Source organism: Mesoplodon mirus (genome assembly GCF_964341445.2).
Source record: "Mesoplodon mirus genome assembly, chromosome: 6".
NCBI lineage: Eukaryota > Metazoa > Chordata > Mammalia > Artiodactyla > Ziphiidae > Mesoplodon > Mesoplodon mirus.
This window is the reverse complement of record NC_138982.1, coordinates 12,256,594-12,271,600: the sequence shown is the minus strand read 5'-3', so window position 1 is coordinate 12,271,600 and position 15,007 is coordinate 12,256,594. Positions and strand designations below refer to the sequence as shown.

The 15,007-nt window shown below is 36.3% G+C and overlaps 1 protein-coding gene across 1 annotated transcript in view; it reads left to right on the top strand.

Moving 5' to 3' along the window:
- Positions 1-4,367, top strand: part of LOC309806827 (phospholipid scramblase 2-like) — a 30,846-nt gene extending 26,479 nt beyond the window's left edge. Inside the window, 2 exon segments of the mRNA XM_082625781.1 lie at positions 1,618-1,779; positions 4,130-4,367. Of these exon segments, the coding sequence (XP_082481907.1) occupies positions 1,618-1,779; positions 4,130-4,183 (216 nt within the window). The 3' untranslated portion in view covers positions 4,184-4,367.
- Positions 4,368-15,007: the final 10,640 nt, after the last annotated feature.

Sequence of the window (15,007 nt, the reverse complement as noted above, 5' to 3'; positions counted from 1 at the left end):
TTAATTTCTTGCTAGGGTAATCAAAACGGGGAAGTGTCAATATCTGGTAAGTATAGTAGTAGGATTATGATGGCTGATTATCTTTTGTATATTTTATTAAAAATTTTTTTTCAAAAATTAAAAATAATTGAACTAAAAAATAAAATGTAAGGATTTATTACTAGCTTCAAATCCTTACATGACAGCTATGAGCAGATAAAACATGAAGGTGTGCAATAGGGAATTTGTATTAGTTTGTTTTGCCACAAGAGCGTAACAAATAATCCCTAAAGCTCAGTGGCTTAAGAAAACATGCTTATGGGTCTGAAGGTCAACTGATATACCTATGCTCAGACAGATGGCTCTGATTTAGGCTGCCAGTTGGTCTCAGGTCTGCTCCAGGTATGTTCATCCTGGAGCTTCAGCAACAGCAACTGCCTGGATCATGCTTTCTAGTGGCTGATCACTGGAGAGCAAGACCTAGGCAAACCCACTCAGCCATGTTTAAGGTCTCTGCTGCTGTCACATCCACTAACACTCCACTGGTCAAACAAGGCACAAGGCCAAGCCTAATTTCAATGTGCAGGAAAGTATACTGGGCTTACAGAGGGAGGGGACTGAAATGACTATTTGATGAACAGTAATCCATGCTATCACAGTTTTTTCATATTAGAAGTTTATTTCAAGTTTTTAAAGAACTTAACCACCCACATCCAAATAAAATGAGTCAACTCTTTCTAATTTGCCCACATTTATGTAGCTGGTCCAAACCTAAGCTAGGTCTTCAAAGGTTGTTGCCAGCACGTGTGGTACCTTGTACACATGTGAAAAGGACACTTCTCTTCCTGGTTTGACACAACTCTGCCTATACATACCCTGGCAAGTGTGGACTACATTGAGCCTCCACATGCCCACTTGGTGAGGTGCATTTCTCTGGCTATAAGCTGTTCAACTCTTTATCATGGCCCTGAGCTTTCCTCAGGCAGAACTGTAAAATTAGAAAAACTTTACTTTGGATCTTTTTTTTTTCATACGCATTTCCTCTTTTGTTGTTCATCCTCCTCCTGTTGTCGAGTCATACCCTAACCTTTGACCTGAGGCATCTCATCAAGTTACTATTGGTTACTTACCTTCACTCGAAACTGCCAGTCCTCTTTTCCAGGCTCTTGGCATTTCATGTTTTCCTACTGACAGTGGGTGATAATGGGGCCTTCCATCACCTTAAAAACTCTGCCTATATCAACTCTCCGTGCTTGTGTTAGAGCAGAAGTCAGATAGGAGTTTCACTTACTACCTTCCTGATGGCTTCTAGAAATTTCATCAAAGAAATATTTCCTGCTTAAATTTTATTTTGCCTCAATTCAACTAACTTATTACTGTATATCTTAATGGAGAATAGAAAATGTTAAATATTTCATCTAAACTACTTTCATATTAGTTCTCTGTACCAAAGAAACAGTTTTTTTAAAATGAATCTATAAATGGATATAGGAATGTACATGCATGTAATGAGTGATATAATGTTCATAGTTATGAATGGCATATAATTTTAATATAATATTTGTTTTATTTTACTCCTACTTGGAAATCAGTTTTATTATTAGTTTTCTCGAATTCTTTGTCTTTTTTTAAAATTAGATTAAATCTCTTGATGATAAATATGAGGTTGGCAAGATTTCCAAGCAGTGGACTGGCCTTGTGAGAGAGTTATTTACAGATGTCGATAACTTTGGCATCCAGTTCCCTTTAGACCTTGATGTGAAAATGAAAGCTGTGATGCTCGGCGCATGTTTCCTCATTGTAAGTTTATTCTTGCTAATCTGGGGTATAGATGGTTTCTCTAGGATCATTCTGAAATAATTTGGTAAATTTTACATTTTTAAATGATCTTAAATTTGTAGGTTTTATTGAAAGTGGTCCTATTTAATTTTAGCTATGAAATTCCATTTTCTTCTGCTACTCTGGGTTCACAAATGACTAGCTTCTCTCTGGAGGGTCTAGGCAGTTTTACATTGTAACAAGAGGATCTTATATATTAAGGAGAGGCTCTGGTTTTAGTAAAAAAAAAAAAAAAAAAAAAAATTGGTGCTTTGGAAAACAGTCTGAATCCTCCAGTGTGTTTAAATGGAATAAGTCTCAGTGAAACAAAGAGATTTCTGCCTGATTCATTATTAAATTAAATCATCTAATACAGAAATACAAACTGTAATAAGAATCTACATTCAATCAAGCCTTAGACAGAACTACCAATTAAGAGGAAATATATGAGATACAGCAATGATTTTGAACTTGTCTTCACATTAAATTACCTAGGGAGCTTTTAGTAGTAGGCCATATTCTAGTATAACTAAATCAGAAGCTCAGAATTAAAAGTTTGTGTAGCTCCTCAGATGATTCCATATACAGCTGATGTCAAGGACTCCTGGGACAGAGCAGTGGTTTTCAACCTTAGCTGCACAGTAGAAACACCTGAGTAGCTTTCACACTCCCTATGTCAAGACTATGTACCCAGATCTAGTAAACCAAATCCTGAGGTGGATCCAAGCCTTCAAGCTGTTTGAGCTATCATATGATTCCAAAGCAAGCAAGGTTTGGAGTCACTAGATTAATACCTTAAATATTGGCATATGGCTGCAATCAGAAAAAAAAAAAAAAAGTAAAAGAACATACAGAAAAAGGATCCAGTTACTTCAACAAATAAATATCAGGAAAATAAAAGATAAAATAAAAAGAGAAACATCAGCTTAATGTAGTTTGTAGACCATGTTTGGATACTGATTTAAACAAACCAATATAAAAAGACATTTACAAGACACTCAGGGAAATGTGAACATTGGCAATTTGATGATATTAATGAATTATTAAGGTTTTTAAAAAAATATATGATGTTATTGTGGTTATACAAAAACAGAACAGTCCATTTTCTTCAAGGGCGCATACTGAAGTATTTCGGTGTAAAATGATATGGTATCACAGATTTGCTTTTAAATAATGGGGGTGAGGGAAGAGGGACACAGCAGATGCAGTAATTGGTGAACCAAGCTGGATGAGTGGTCGTTGGGACTTTATTATACTATTCTATCTACTTTGGGACAGGCTCAGTATTTTCTATATAAACTTTTAAATATAACCACAGTTCTATTTAAAAACTATGTTTTCAATAAGTGTTTATTTCACATGAGAAGCAAATTTTAACCTTAACTTGGGGAACTGTTTAACCAAAGGTTTACACACCATAACCAAAGATACGGTGTGTACAGGGTGGAGAGAGTAGTCTGGGGCGTTTGGATAGGTGAGTAATGGGATTAGGGTGGTGGTGGTGTGGTTATTAGGAAGTGAATATGGGGTAGATTGGGAAGTCTTCCCAATCTTATAGACCTTGGGAAGATACTGAAAATTGTTTAGTTAACTGGTTAATTTTAAGCTATGTATAAATAAAAGAGTTATAAACCCAAATTTTAGAAAGATAAATCCCGGTGACTGTGTACAAAATGGATTGAAGAGAGGTAAAATTCTAATAGTGCAATTGCAAGTGAATGGTGATAAAGATTCAATTATTTCTTTGTAAAGAGAAAAAGGAAAATGATAGATGTGAGAGAGGTACAATCCACAGGATCTGAGAGAAGTTGTAGGGGAGAGGGTCTGGTTAGAAATTGATGGAGTAAGACAAGCTGAGGACCACAGTGGGCAACAAGTTTGGAAGAGAAATCATAAAACTGGGCCAAAAAAGTCTAAGATGTTATTCTAACTCTAAGATGGCTGTCATTCTCCAGAAAAAATCTAAAAATTGTACATGGAACTCCAGTCACAACACAAGTTATATTACTAGAGAAGGAGAACAAAAAGTTGAGGAACAAAGATTGAAAGAGGAACATTCTAAGAGCCATGAAAAAAGTGAAATTTAGAGAAGTTACCAGAGGATTAATTAAGTTCATACAGGTATCAATAAGTGAATAGAATTACAGGATTTAATTGCCATTAAAATGGAAAGCTGAAGCTATCAGCCTTTCCCAGATCTACCTATTAGCTGATTTTTCTTGTTTAGCAGATACGTTATGGTGTTTCATCAGATCCCTTAGCATTTATGCATCTGAGAGCTGATCTCTGTTTTGTTGCTGAAAACCCATTTCCATATTTTGTTTTTATCTAGGACTTCATGTTTTTTGAAATGACTAGAAATGAACAGAGAGCAGGAGTGTGGTAATGCATTCATTGACATCGCCTCAGAAAATCTGAAGTCCCTATATTGATTAGGACTATGTAAAAGAAAAACTGGTGGATTTTTCTCTTTATGTAAATGACTTATAGCATATGTGAATTACACTGTGATTCCTGAAGCTCCAGATATGATTTTACTTTTCAAATTAAAGAGTTTATTTTTAATATCACTTACTTATCAATGTTTTTATACATTGTCTTTTATACATTTTCTTTTTCATTGTGTATTTTGGAGAAAGGATATAGAAATTTTCACATTTAAACATAACTTCCTATGATTAATTACTTTGAACTACAGTCTCTACTTTATTTTCAATTTGTATCGCAAAATTAATTAAAGATTTTTTAAAGTAATTTTAGTATAAACTTATACATTATTTTATTAAATCCAGTTACAATTTATTTCATATGTAACAACTGTTATTTTGCAAATACTGTATATTCAAAAGGATTCAAAATGAACATAATTTCAGTGTTTTTTTACAATTACGTTCAAATAATACTCAATATTCATATGTCAAGGGAAAGTAAAATGTATTTTTTTGATCAGAAAAATCACACTACATTAACTTCTCCTATAAGCTAATCTGCAACTATAAATAACATTTTCATTTTGACAAGACTATAAATTACCAATTTTTGATAATGATTTTTCGTGACAAAAGAATGATTCTGTCCCCAAGAAAGACACAATTAAAGACTCACTCACTCTAAAACTGGGATATTGTTATAATTTTCGAAGTAATTATTTATATATGGAATGGTTAGCTCCTGTTCTGTATTCTGTCATTCATGGAACATAATAGTTTTCAGATCACTCAGGTGTTAATTAAATAGAACATATATATTCTGAGTATAAATGTCTACAATGGTCTATTAGATTATTTTTACTAACAATCAAATAACTAAAAAATTGCTGATATATTTCTTTGCATATTTGATTTTTGTTTTTAAACAAACTGTGAATAGCCAACTCACATGATATTCTGAACTTTACACATTTACCTCCCCTTCCCTTTCGAATCTCCTTTAAAAGAGCAAAAGCATATGATAATCTTTAGCAAAATATATACCTGTACTGGAAACTAAGTTTTCTTCCTGTCAGAAAGTTAAAGGAATTTTTATACCCTATTTTGTAGGGAAAACTGAATCAAGTGAGAGGAGATGTCCAACCCACAATTTACCTCATGGAAAGGAAAAGTGTGTTTAGGAAATAAGAACTTAGGGGAGAGATTCCCTTTCATCCTCAGCAGAACTCCAACACCATCAGCTCCTAATGTTGAGAACATTGGGACGGCAGGAAGCTGCAGAAAAGGTGATGTCCAGACCGCCTTTCATTAGCCTAAATAATTCACCAGGTGCCAGATTCCTATGATGAGGTGTAACCGAGGCACTCACATTCAGTTTATAGTTGGTACAGACGGCATGCCAGGTAAAGCTAGGTACTTGCACAGCTGGACCCTAGAGGCATTAGTTATGCCAGTTAGAGAAGGGAGGGTTTTCCAAGCCCGCTGTCAGGTACCACAACCAACCCAAAATGAGGCTAAGAGACTGACATTATCCCTGTGACAGCTATATCTTGCTTTCACTTTCCCCCTCCTCCTCCCAATCTCCCCTACTCCTACTCCTTCTTTGCATAGGACTCAAGATCTCTGGTTAAGCAAAGTAAAACTGCAACTTATCTGAACAGCTCCTTCCTTCAGCTATGCAAAGAAGATCTGAGCAGAAACCCACACACTATCAGCAGAATCCATTTAATTTCAAATACTAGAAAAATGTGCTCTCATTAAATATTTACAAAGAAAAGACTCATCATACATGGAAAATTAGAAATTTAAGTGAGAAAAATACCAGGACTTGCAACAAATGTCTTCATTTGTAATCTCAATGAGATTTGAGGAAATGTTGCATATTTATTTCTGGAACAGGCAGTAGAGAAAAAGGAACATTCTGGTGAGGCAAAATTTTAATAAAGTCGAAAAGTATGATAACCACACTTTAAAGTATGATGGTGATACTGGTATAGTAGGTTAATTTAGGTAGAAAGATAACACAGTAAGATAAAAGAGATTTTAAAAAATTCTCCCAGAAGTCAGATAAACACATAGAGAGGAAAAGGTGATTCCTGAGGAACAGATACATTCACTTCATGTTATGCACAACAGAAATTCCACAAGCAGAAATTAGATGGGGTCAAGAGAACACTTTATTTCCAAACAGGCTGCCATCGCTAGGTGAATGGATTTATCACATACCAGACAAAATTAATGAAAATGACCCATTTCTTTGTTACTTTTGAAGAATAATTTCACCATATACAGAATTCTGGGTGGTTGGGCTTTTTCTCTCACTCTAAATATTTCACTCCACTCTCCTTGCTTGCGTGGTTTCCAAACAGAAGTCAGGTATTATCTTTGTTCTTCTATAGGTATGGTGCTTTTTCCTCTGTCTCCTTTCACAATTTTTTTTTATCTTTGATTTTATGTAGCTTGAAAATAATATGCTAGTGTAGGGTTTGTTTTTCATTTTTTTTCCTGCCTCATGTTTGCTAAGCTTTCTGAACCTGTGGGTAGGTGCCTGACAATATGAGGAAATTCTCAGTCATTATTGTTTCAAACATTTCTTCTGTTTGTTCCTCTCTTTCTCTTCCTTCTGGTATTCACATTACATTTATGTTACACGTTTGTATTTGTCCCATAGTCCCTGAATATTCTGTTCTGTTTTTTTTTCAGTTTTTGTTCTATTTGCTTTTCAGTTTTGGAGGTTTCTATTGAGACATCCTCCTCAGAGATTCTTTCTTCAGTTGTGTCTAGCCTACTAATAAGCTCATCAAAGGCATTCTCCATTTCTGTCACAATGTTTTTTATCTATAGCATTTCCTTTTGGTTCCTTCTTAGGATTTCCATCACTTTGTTACATTGCCCATCTATTTTTGCATGCTGTCTATTTTATCCCTTAGAGACCTTAGCATATTAATCACGGTTGTTTTAAATTCCCAGTCTGGTAATTCCAACACCCCTTCCATGTCTATTTCTGATGCCTGTCTCTTCAAATTGTGTTTTTTGACTTTTGGTATTCCCTGTAATTTTTTCCTGATAGCTGGGCATGATATATGGGATAAAAGGAATGATGTAAATAGGGCTTTTCATAATGTAGTGGTGAGGTGTAGGGGAGTGGGAAGTGTTCTGTACTCTGATGATTACATCTCAGTCTTTTACTGAGCTTTCCCCTCTGGACTGGGAACTACACAAGTGTTTTTTCAGTATTTATCTCCCCTATTTGATGGAACAGGATGGCTATAGTGGGCTGGAGTTGGGTATTTCCCTTCTATCACATGTAAGGCTAGAGCTGACTGGAGTTGGGTATTTCCTTTCCACCAGGTCATTTAGGCTGTGGTTAAGTACTTTTTCCTGAGGGCAGACCTTGTTAAGAACAGAGTGCTCTGGTGTGTTTCAAAATTATACCTTTTCCCCTCCCACTGCAGGAAGCACAAGGGGGTTTTATCTTTTTAATTTACTGTGAGAACCTGATTGAGCTCCTGAGGGAGAATCTCACAAAATTGTGTCCCCCATCTCCCCACACCCACCAATGACAGGGTCCTTGTAGAGTTTCTAACTCACTGACTTGTGCACACTGAGTGTCAGTACATCAATACATTTTCCTTTTCTGGCACTGGTTCTGTGGTGGTTTCCACTCCTGAGCCTTAGCTCCAGTAAGCCATGACTCCCTGTGTTCACCTGTCTCTCCAATCTTGGGGACAGCAGTTGGCCTTGTGTCCTCACTTCTGTTACAGATCCTAGAAGAGCTATTTTCAGTAAGTTCAGCTTTTTTACTTGTTAGGATGGAGAGGTGACTTCCAAGCTCCTTACCTGTGGAACTAGAGTCAGAAGTGGCTCTTCATTTTTTTAATGTCAAAATTGTTGCTACATCAAAATTCTTCTCTGATTTTCGTTCAGTCTGTATTTCTTCTTTTCATGCCGTAAGTAAAATGGTAATTTTATTATGAATATGAGCACATTTTACCCTATATTATAGCTATGTATCTTCTGTTTATGATTTATTTTCTTTACTACAGTGTGTACTCCTTCTGGGCAGACTCTGCCTCAAAAGCATTTTTGTACCTATCCCCAATGATGCCAAAACACTGTGACTTGCATATAGTTAATTTCAATAAATATTTCTCTTCTTGTTGTGGAACAAATGAAAATTTTAAACGGATACATGTAACATCTCAGACTTGACTGAAAATCATCAAAATTTTGAAATTGAGAGATAGCAACATTTCATGTAAAAGGAGAACAGGAGTTTATTTAATGACAAACCCAAGAAACCTCCAAAAAAAACTACAGTTTTTAAGGATGAACGGACATAAATATAATGTGCACAAGATTGGTAGCTATGGCAATGGATGTGTCTATAATCCTCATCCTGGGTTTTATAAATACTATAATAATACTATAATAAGAGTATCCAAGGGCTTCCCTGGTGGCGCAGTGGTTGAGAGTCCGCCTGCCGATGCAGGGGACACGGGTTCCTGCCCCGATCTGGGAAGATCCCACATGCCGTGGAGCGGCTGGGCCCGTGAGCCATGGCCGCTGAGCCTGCGCGTCCGGAGCCTGTGCTCCACAACGGGAGAGGCCACAACAGTAAGAGGCCCGCGTACAGCAAAAAATAAATAAATAAATAAATAAATAAAAATAAAAGAGTATCCAAACTCTTAGAACACTGGCACCTGAGAAAATATGATTAAAAGGATGAGGAGTGTGGAAACCATGTTCTTTGAAGAATGACTAATGGTATACAGCCTCAAGAAGGGAAAATGTGGGTGTTGAACTATGGAAGTGGGATAAGTTTATTCTTAACTGCTCTGTAATGCCCTAGATTTCTCAGCTATAAAACTGATACAGTAATTGTATAATCCTCATAGAGCTGTTGTGAGAGTTAAGTCACTACATGTTAAGCTCTTAAAATAGTTCCTAGCACACTGTAAACACTATAAAAATGTTAGCTACTATTACCATTATTATTCCTCCAAAGCATTGAACAAGGACCAATGATATACATAGACAGATTTTTCTTTGTATAAGAAAGTGCTTCATCATAATTAGAGTTTTCCAACCTCTCAAAATAGTGAAACAGTTCAACTTTCAACTTAAATGCTTCTATGTCAGAAACATAGAGTATCTTAGTCTTGGGAAGAAGTCAGACTACACAACCTCCCAGACTCTATGTAGGGACTACTGATGAGCTGAATGCAGCTGTAACCATAAGTGACAAGTGCCTTGGAAAGTCACTAGTGAGCACTCTGCATGTGTTTGCAAGATGGTCTGGAGCATTCCATGTTCCCCTCCCGGCGGTGAGCTGCAATTACTTATGCTTTCAGCCAGCAATGTCTTCATATTGGTGAGTATGTTTTCATGGTGAGATTTATGACCATATGAAGAGAACACTAAAATTAGGATTCTTTAGACATAATGAACAATGAGAGTATGGGTTTAAGAGAAAGCTAGAAGGAAAAAGTCAGGCATTGACAAGGTGTCTACTTCATGACTCTAAAATACACTCTAAAGTACACCTTTTTTATAGAGGTTAAGCAAAGGCATTATTTAGAGAATATGCCATTGAAAGCATAATGTCCCTAATCTGCCTGGAGTGCTCTGATCATCCAGGAGATAGCCAACTAGAGTACCTAAGAGTATTTTATTTCTACCTAGAAAATCCACAGTCATGTAGAGGACAGGCTATGTGCTGTTGTACATCATTTGTGTGTGTGTGTGTGTGTGTGTGTGTGTGTATTGGGGTTACTAGGAAGAACTATGAACAGAATATGTTCTTTTTCCATATTACTTATTCTGTTGTTAAAAAGGATGACATGAGAGACACCAGGATTCAATTCAGCACTAAGAAAGTGAGGCCTAAATCTTCATAAAAGAAATAGTTCATGTTATAAGCTCAGTAATTACACTGAAGTCATTAATTCCACTTACGTTACTCTAAAGTCTGCTGTCTCAAACCATTCAGTTATTTGCACATGGAAAGATGTCAAATAAGTTCTCTCCCATCCTACACTTGGCAAACACCATAATGAAAATAGTAATCAAGTAATATTTAATACGGGCATTACACATATGATAAAAATGCCATCTTAAAGCAGTGGTAAGAAGTCAACTACTTTTAAGATGACATTAGGATAATCAAAATATTTGAAAAAAAGAAAGAAAAAGTTAAAATCCTTGTATGTGTCACATAGAAAAGTAAATATCAGATGAAAAACAAAATGCAAAAAACAAAACTTTATAAAAAGAGTAGAAAAACCAAAAGAGATTACTTTTTTATAATCACTCTTTTGATGAAGGTGTCTCAACAAAAAACTCAGGAAAATACTGAAAATTTTTAATTTTATATTTAGAATCTTATATTGTTGACACGAAATGCCCTAAATTAAAAGCAAAAAGTTTAAAGATAATATTGGCATCAATGAGCTATTTAAATTTCCCAGAAATCTATAAAAGTTAAATACAAGCCAAAATAAATAAACAGGAAATATATGATAACAATCATTAAGTATCCAGTGTATTTACAAATAAACATTCAATCTCACTAGCAATCAGAATCATAAAGACTGAATTTTGGTTCTTGAAAGAAAATCCTGTACATATTATTTCAAGCAGAAGTTGTAAAAGAAGTTGTCTTCTTTTACATGTGTCAGCAATGGTTGTTTTATATACTTTTAAAGTATCTTAACTGTCTGCTTCTCCAAAATTATAATGACTTTTGAAAACTTGAAATTTTCAAACAACATTAAAAGCCTTATTAAATTACAATACATTTACAATTTCAAACCTCTAAAGATGTAGCTATTTTAGAAGGCTAAACTTCTCATATTGAAAAACAAACAAGAAACAAAAATACTAACTTGCACACATTTTTTAAATTACCGAGTTTAAAATGGTAATATACATTACATATAGTCATTATAGACATACAACTTATGCGTCCCTGCCACTAGACTGCACTACTTTCAGTCAAGAACAGTCCTTTTCAATTTTTATTCTCTAGTGCAAAGCACAGTACCTGATATGATAGAAGAAGCCTGATAAATATCAGTATTTGCCAAATGAAAGTCAATCTGACTCAGAATGAAAGACTCTGACTCAGAATATATGTGCCAAATTTCCATTATACTTACGCCCTATAAATATAAATGGAATAAATAGCACAGATAGATTTATTTGGATTATGTAATAGTGGATATATATTTTTTGTAATCCTCATCTGATTGTGAATACCTATGAATAAATTCTGGTATTATGATAGAGCTACACCTATTAGTAGTTACATATGTATTATCAAGTTAAGTCTTCAGAACTCAATTTAATACAGAAAGGCACTCTGGAACATTTCTAGACTGTTATCCCAGCTTAACTATAGTTAGTATGTTTGCTATCAACTGATTTCTATCAACAGTAACAACAAAATATAAATTAATAAGTAAATAAATGTAAGAAATGTGTTCGTGTTTGTTTTCTATAATGGCCAGTTTTAATTAACTCAATAAACAAATTAAGAAAACCCAGAGGGTACAGGCAGTAACTAAACAGAAACAGATTACAATTAAAAAGCAAGCCGATTTCACATATAAATTTCCCAAATCTTTTAGGTTTCTAACTGGTGGAAATTAAAAGCATCTCCCAATTGTAAATATGATATATTCAACCATAAACAAAGATTGCAGATAGTATAATTCAAATTACAGATAAGGAATGTGGCTGCTTAGTGCATTGTGTTCATCTTTCCAAGGTGAAAATTCACCTCCTACTTTGTCTAGTCAGCTGTACTTCTTCTCACTAATATAAACTGTTCATTCAATTTGGCAAACCTTATTCTACAAACATGGCATTGAGAAAAGAAAAAGGGTGAGAAAGAAAGAACCTATCAGCAATAAATCCAAGCATATTTTCTACCCCTGGGAGATAATAATGATGATAATACTTAACAGATACTGAGCACTTAGTATGTATTAGACATGTACTAAGACTATATATTAACTTATTTGACTCTAATATTTTTATAATATTATCTCCACTTTAGAGATGAGACAGCAGATGAGGAAAGTGTGCAGAGTGGTGGAGCTAGCACACAGCATCTTTGTAGACTTTACAACTGAGACAGCACTGAGTCAGTTAAGCTCACACCTCATACTACTTGTACATGAACAACCAGTGAATGTTAAGAAGTTTGAAATGTCATGGCCCACTGACCAAGTGGTTCAGTAAATGTAGCTTGCAGTACATACATCTATACATATATGTGCATGAGTGTGTATTCATGTATATATGGGATCTTCAACTTAGAAAGTTTTTTTTTTTTGAGAATGAGGGTGGAGAAGCACTGATGATGCCATCTAGTTGCTGGGGCAATTACAGAGATTAAGGCATCCACTGAATAATCTGCTCTAATCCTTTCTTCTCCTTTCCTGTGTGACGTGCCCCATGTGACTAAAGAAAAGGCAAAGCAGCTGTGCTGAGATGGTGGACATTTATCTCATATTGAAATTATTTTCCCTGACTGATTTTATGAAAGGGGATTTCTTTTATATTTTGTTGCATATGAGCTTATCAAATAAACACATCCCAAAACCCAATTAAATCAAGCATTTTATATGTTGGAATCATGGCTACTTTCCTCAGTAAAACAAGGGAAAAGTTGAACTGGTAAGTCTCATAAATGGATATGTTTGATGTCATTTGAGCCAAGAAGGAACATACAATGTTTAAGAATGTTGGCCCTGGAAGGTGTACTGCCTGGCTTCAATTCTATCAGCTGTGGTCACATTCCTTAACTCTCTATAAACATCCATTACCTGTCAAATCGTGATAAAATTCAACTAAAACAGGGCTTCCCTGGTGGTGCAGTAGTTAAGAATCTGCTTACCAATGCAGGGGACACGGGTTTGATCCCTGGTCCAGGAAGATCCCACATGCCATGGAGGAACTAAGCCCGTGCGCCACAACTACTGATCCTGCACTCTAGAGCCCACGAGCAACTACTGAAGCCCAAGTGCCTAGAGCCTGTGCTCCGCAACAAGAGAAGCCACCACAATGAGAAGCCTGCACACTGCAGTGAAGAGTAGCCCCCATTCACCGCAACTAGAGAAAGTCTGCGTGCAGCAACGAAGACCCAACGCAGCCAAAAATAAATAAAATTAAATTTAAAAAAATTAAAAAAACATTTAACTAAAACAGAGAATTAAATTTTTATAATCAATATAGCACTCAAATCAAGTTCTGGCATGCAGTAAGTGCTTAACTGCTATTTTATTTATCAAAATATGCAAACTCTTTCCTTTACAGCATTTCTAATCTCTTAACCTTTGTAAGGGCTCTGACTGTTCACTAAGCTGGATCCAAGAATCTACTACGTCTGGGGACTTATAAGAGTGAGACATAGGTAGAAAACTATGAAGTTCATATTATTTCTATTTGTGTCTGCTATTAGCATTCCACAGTTATCCTGAAATAATTAAAGTCTAAACCCTGAAAGAGAATCTGTGAATTAATTTACTTTGATATCTAGTTGATACCTAAGATTCAATATCATATATTTACAACTCACTTTTTAAATAAAATAATATAACTGCACTGCATTTTTTTCATTGGAGCTCACAGATGACATCTTTCATATATGGATTTAAATTAACATTTACATCAAAGAACTCTTTAGAAATACTGCCAATGAAATATGAGGTTTATTAGGAAACCAATTTTAAATACATTTTCAACAGTCCACTAGTTTCCCTGTATCTATTCTATCTTTGTATGTAGTCTGCATACCAAAAAATGATTATCAAAGTACAACTGCCTACAAATTTCAAATATTTAACATATCTGTAATTGTAATTAATCCTGATTAAATACATCACATGATGCACATATCATAATGTTCATACAAACATGAACATATATCCACAATATTCAGTATAATCGAAAAAGAATGGGAGAATTCAAAAACAAAAACCCAGGAGGAGCTTCAAGATGGCAGAAGAGTAAGACGCAGAGATCACCTTCCTCCCCACAGATACATCAGAAATACATCTACACGTGGAACTGCCCCTATAGAACACCCACTGAACGCTGGCAGAAGACCTCAGACCTCCCCAAAGGCAAGAAACTCCCTACGTACCTGGGTAGGGCAAGAGAAAAAACAGAGACAAAGAATAGGGACGGGACCTGCACCAGTGGGAGGGAGCTGTGAAGGAGGAAAAGTTTCCACACACTAGGAAGACCATTTGCAGGCGGAGATAGCAGGGGTGGTGGAGGGGGAAAGCGTCAGAGCCACGGAGGAGAGCTGAACAACAGGGGTGCGGAGGGCAAAGCAGAGAGATTTCCCGCACAGAGGATTGGTGCCAACCGGCACCCACCAGCCCGAGAGGCTTGTCTGCTCACCCGCCGGGGCGGGCACGGGCTGGGAGCTGAGGCTCCGGCTTCGGAGGTGAGATCCCAGGGAGAGGACTGGGGTTGGCTGCGTGAAGACAGCCTGAAGGGGCTAGTGAGCCACGGCTAGCCGGGAGGGAGTCCGGGAAAAAGTCTGGAACAGCATTAGAGGCAAGAGACTTCTTCTTGCCTCTTTGTTTCCCAGTGCGCGAGGACAGGGGATTAAGAGCCTTGCTTAAAGGAGTTCCAGGGACAGGCACGAGCCACGGCTATCAGCGCAGACCCCAGAGACGGGCATGAGACGCTAAGGCTGCTGCTGCCGCCACCAAAAAGCCTGTGTGCGAGCACAGGTCACTATCCACACCTCCACTCCCAGG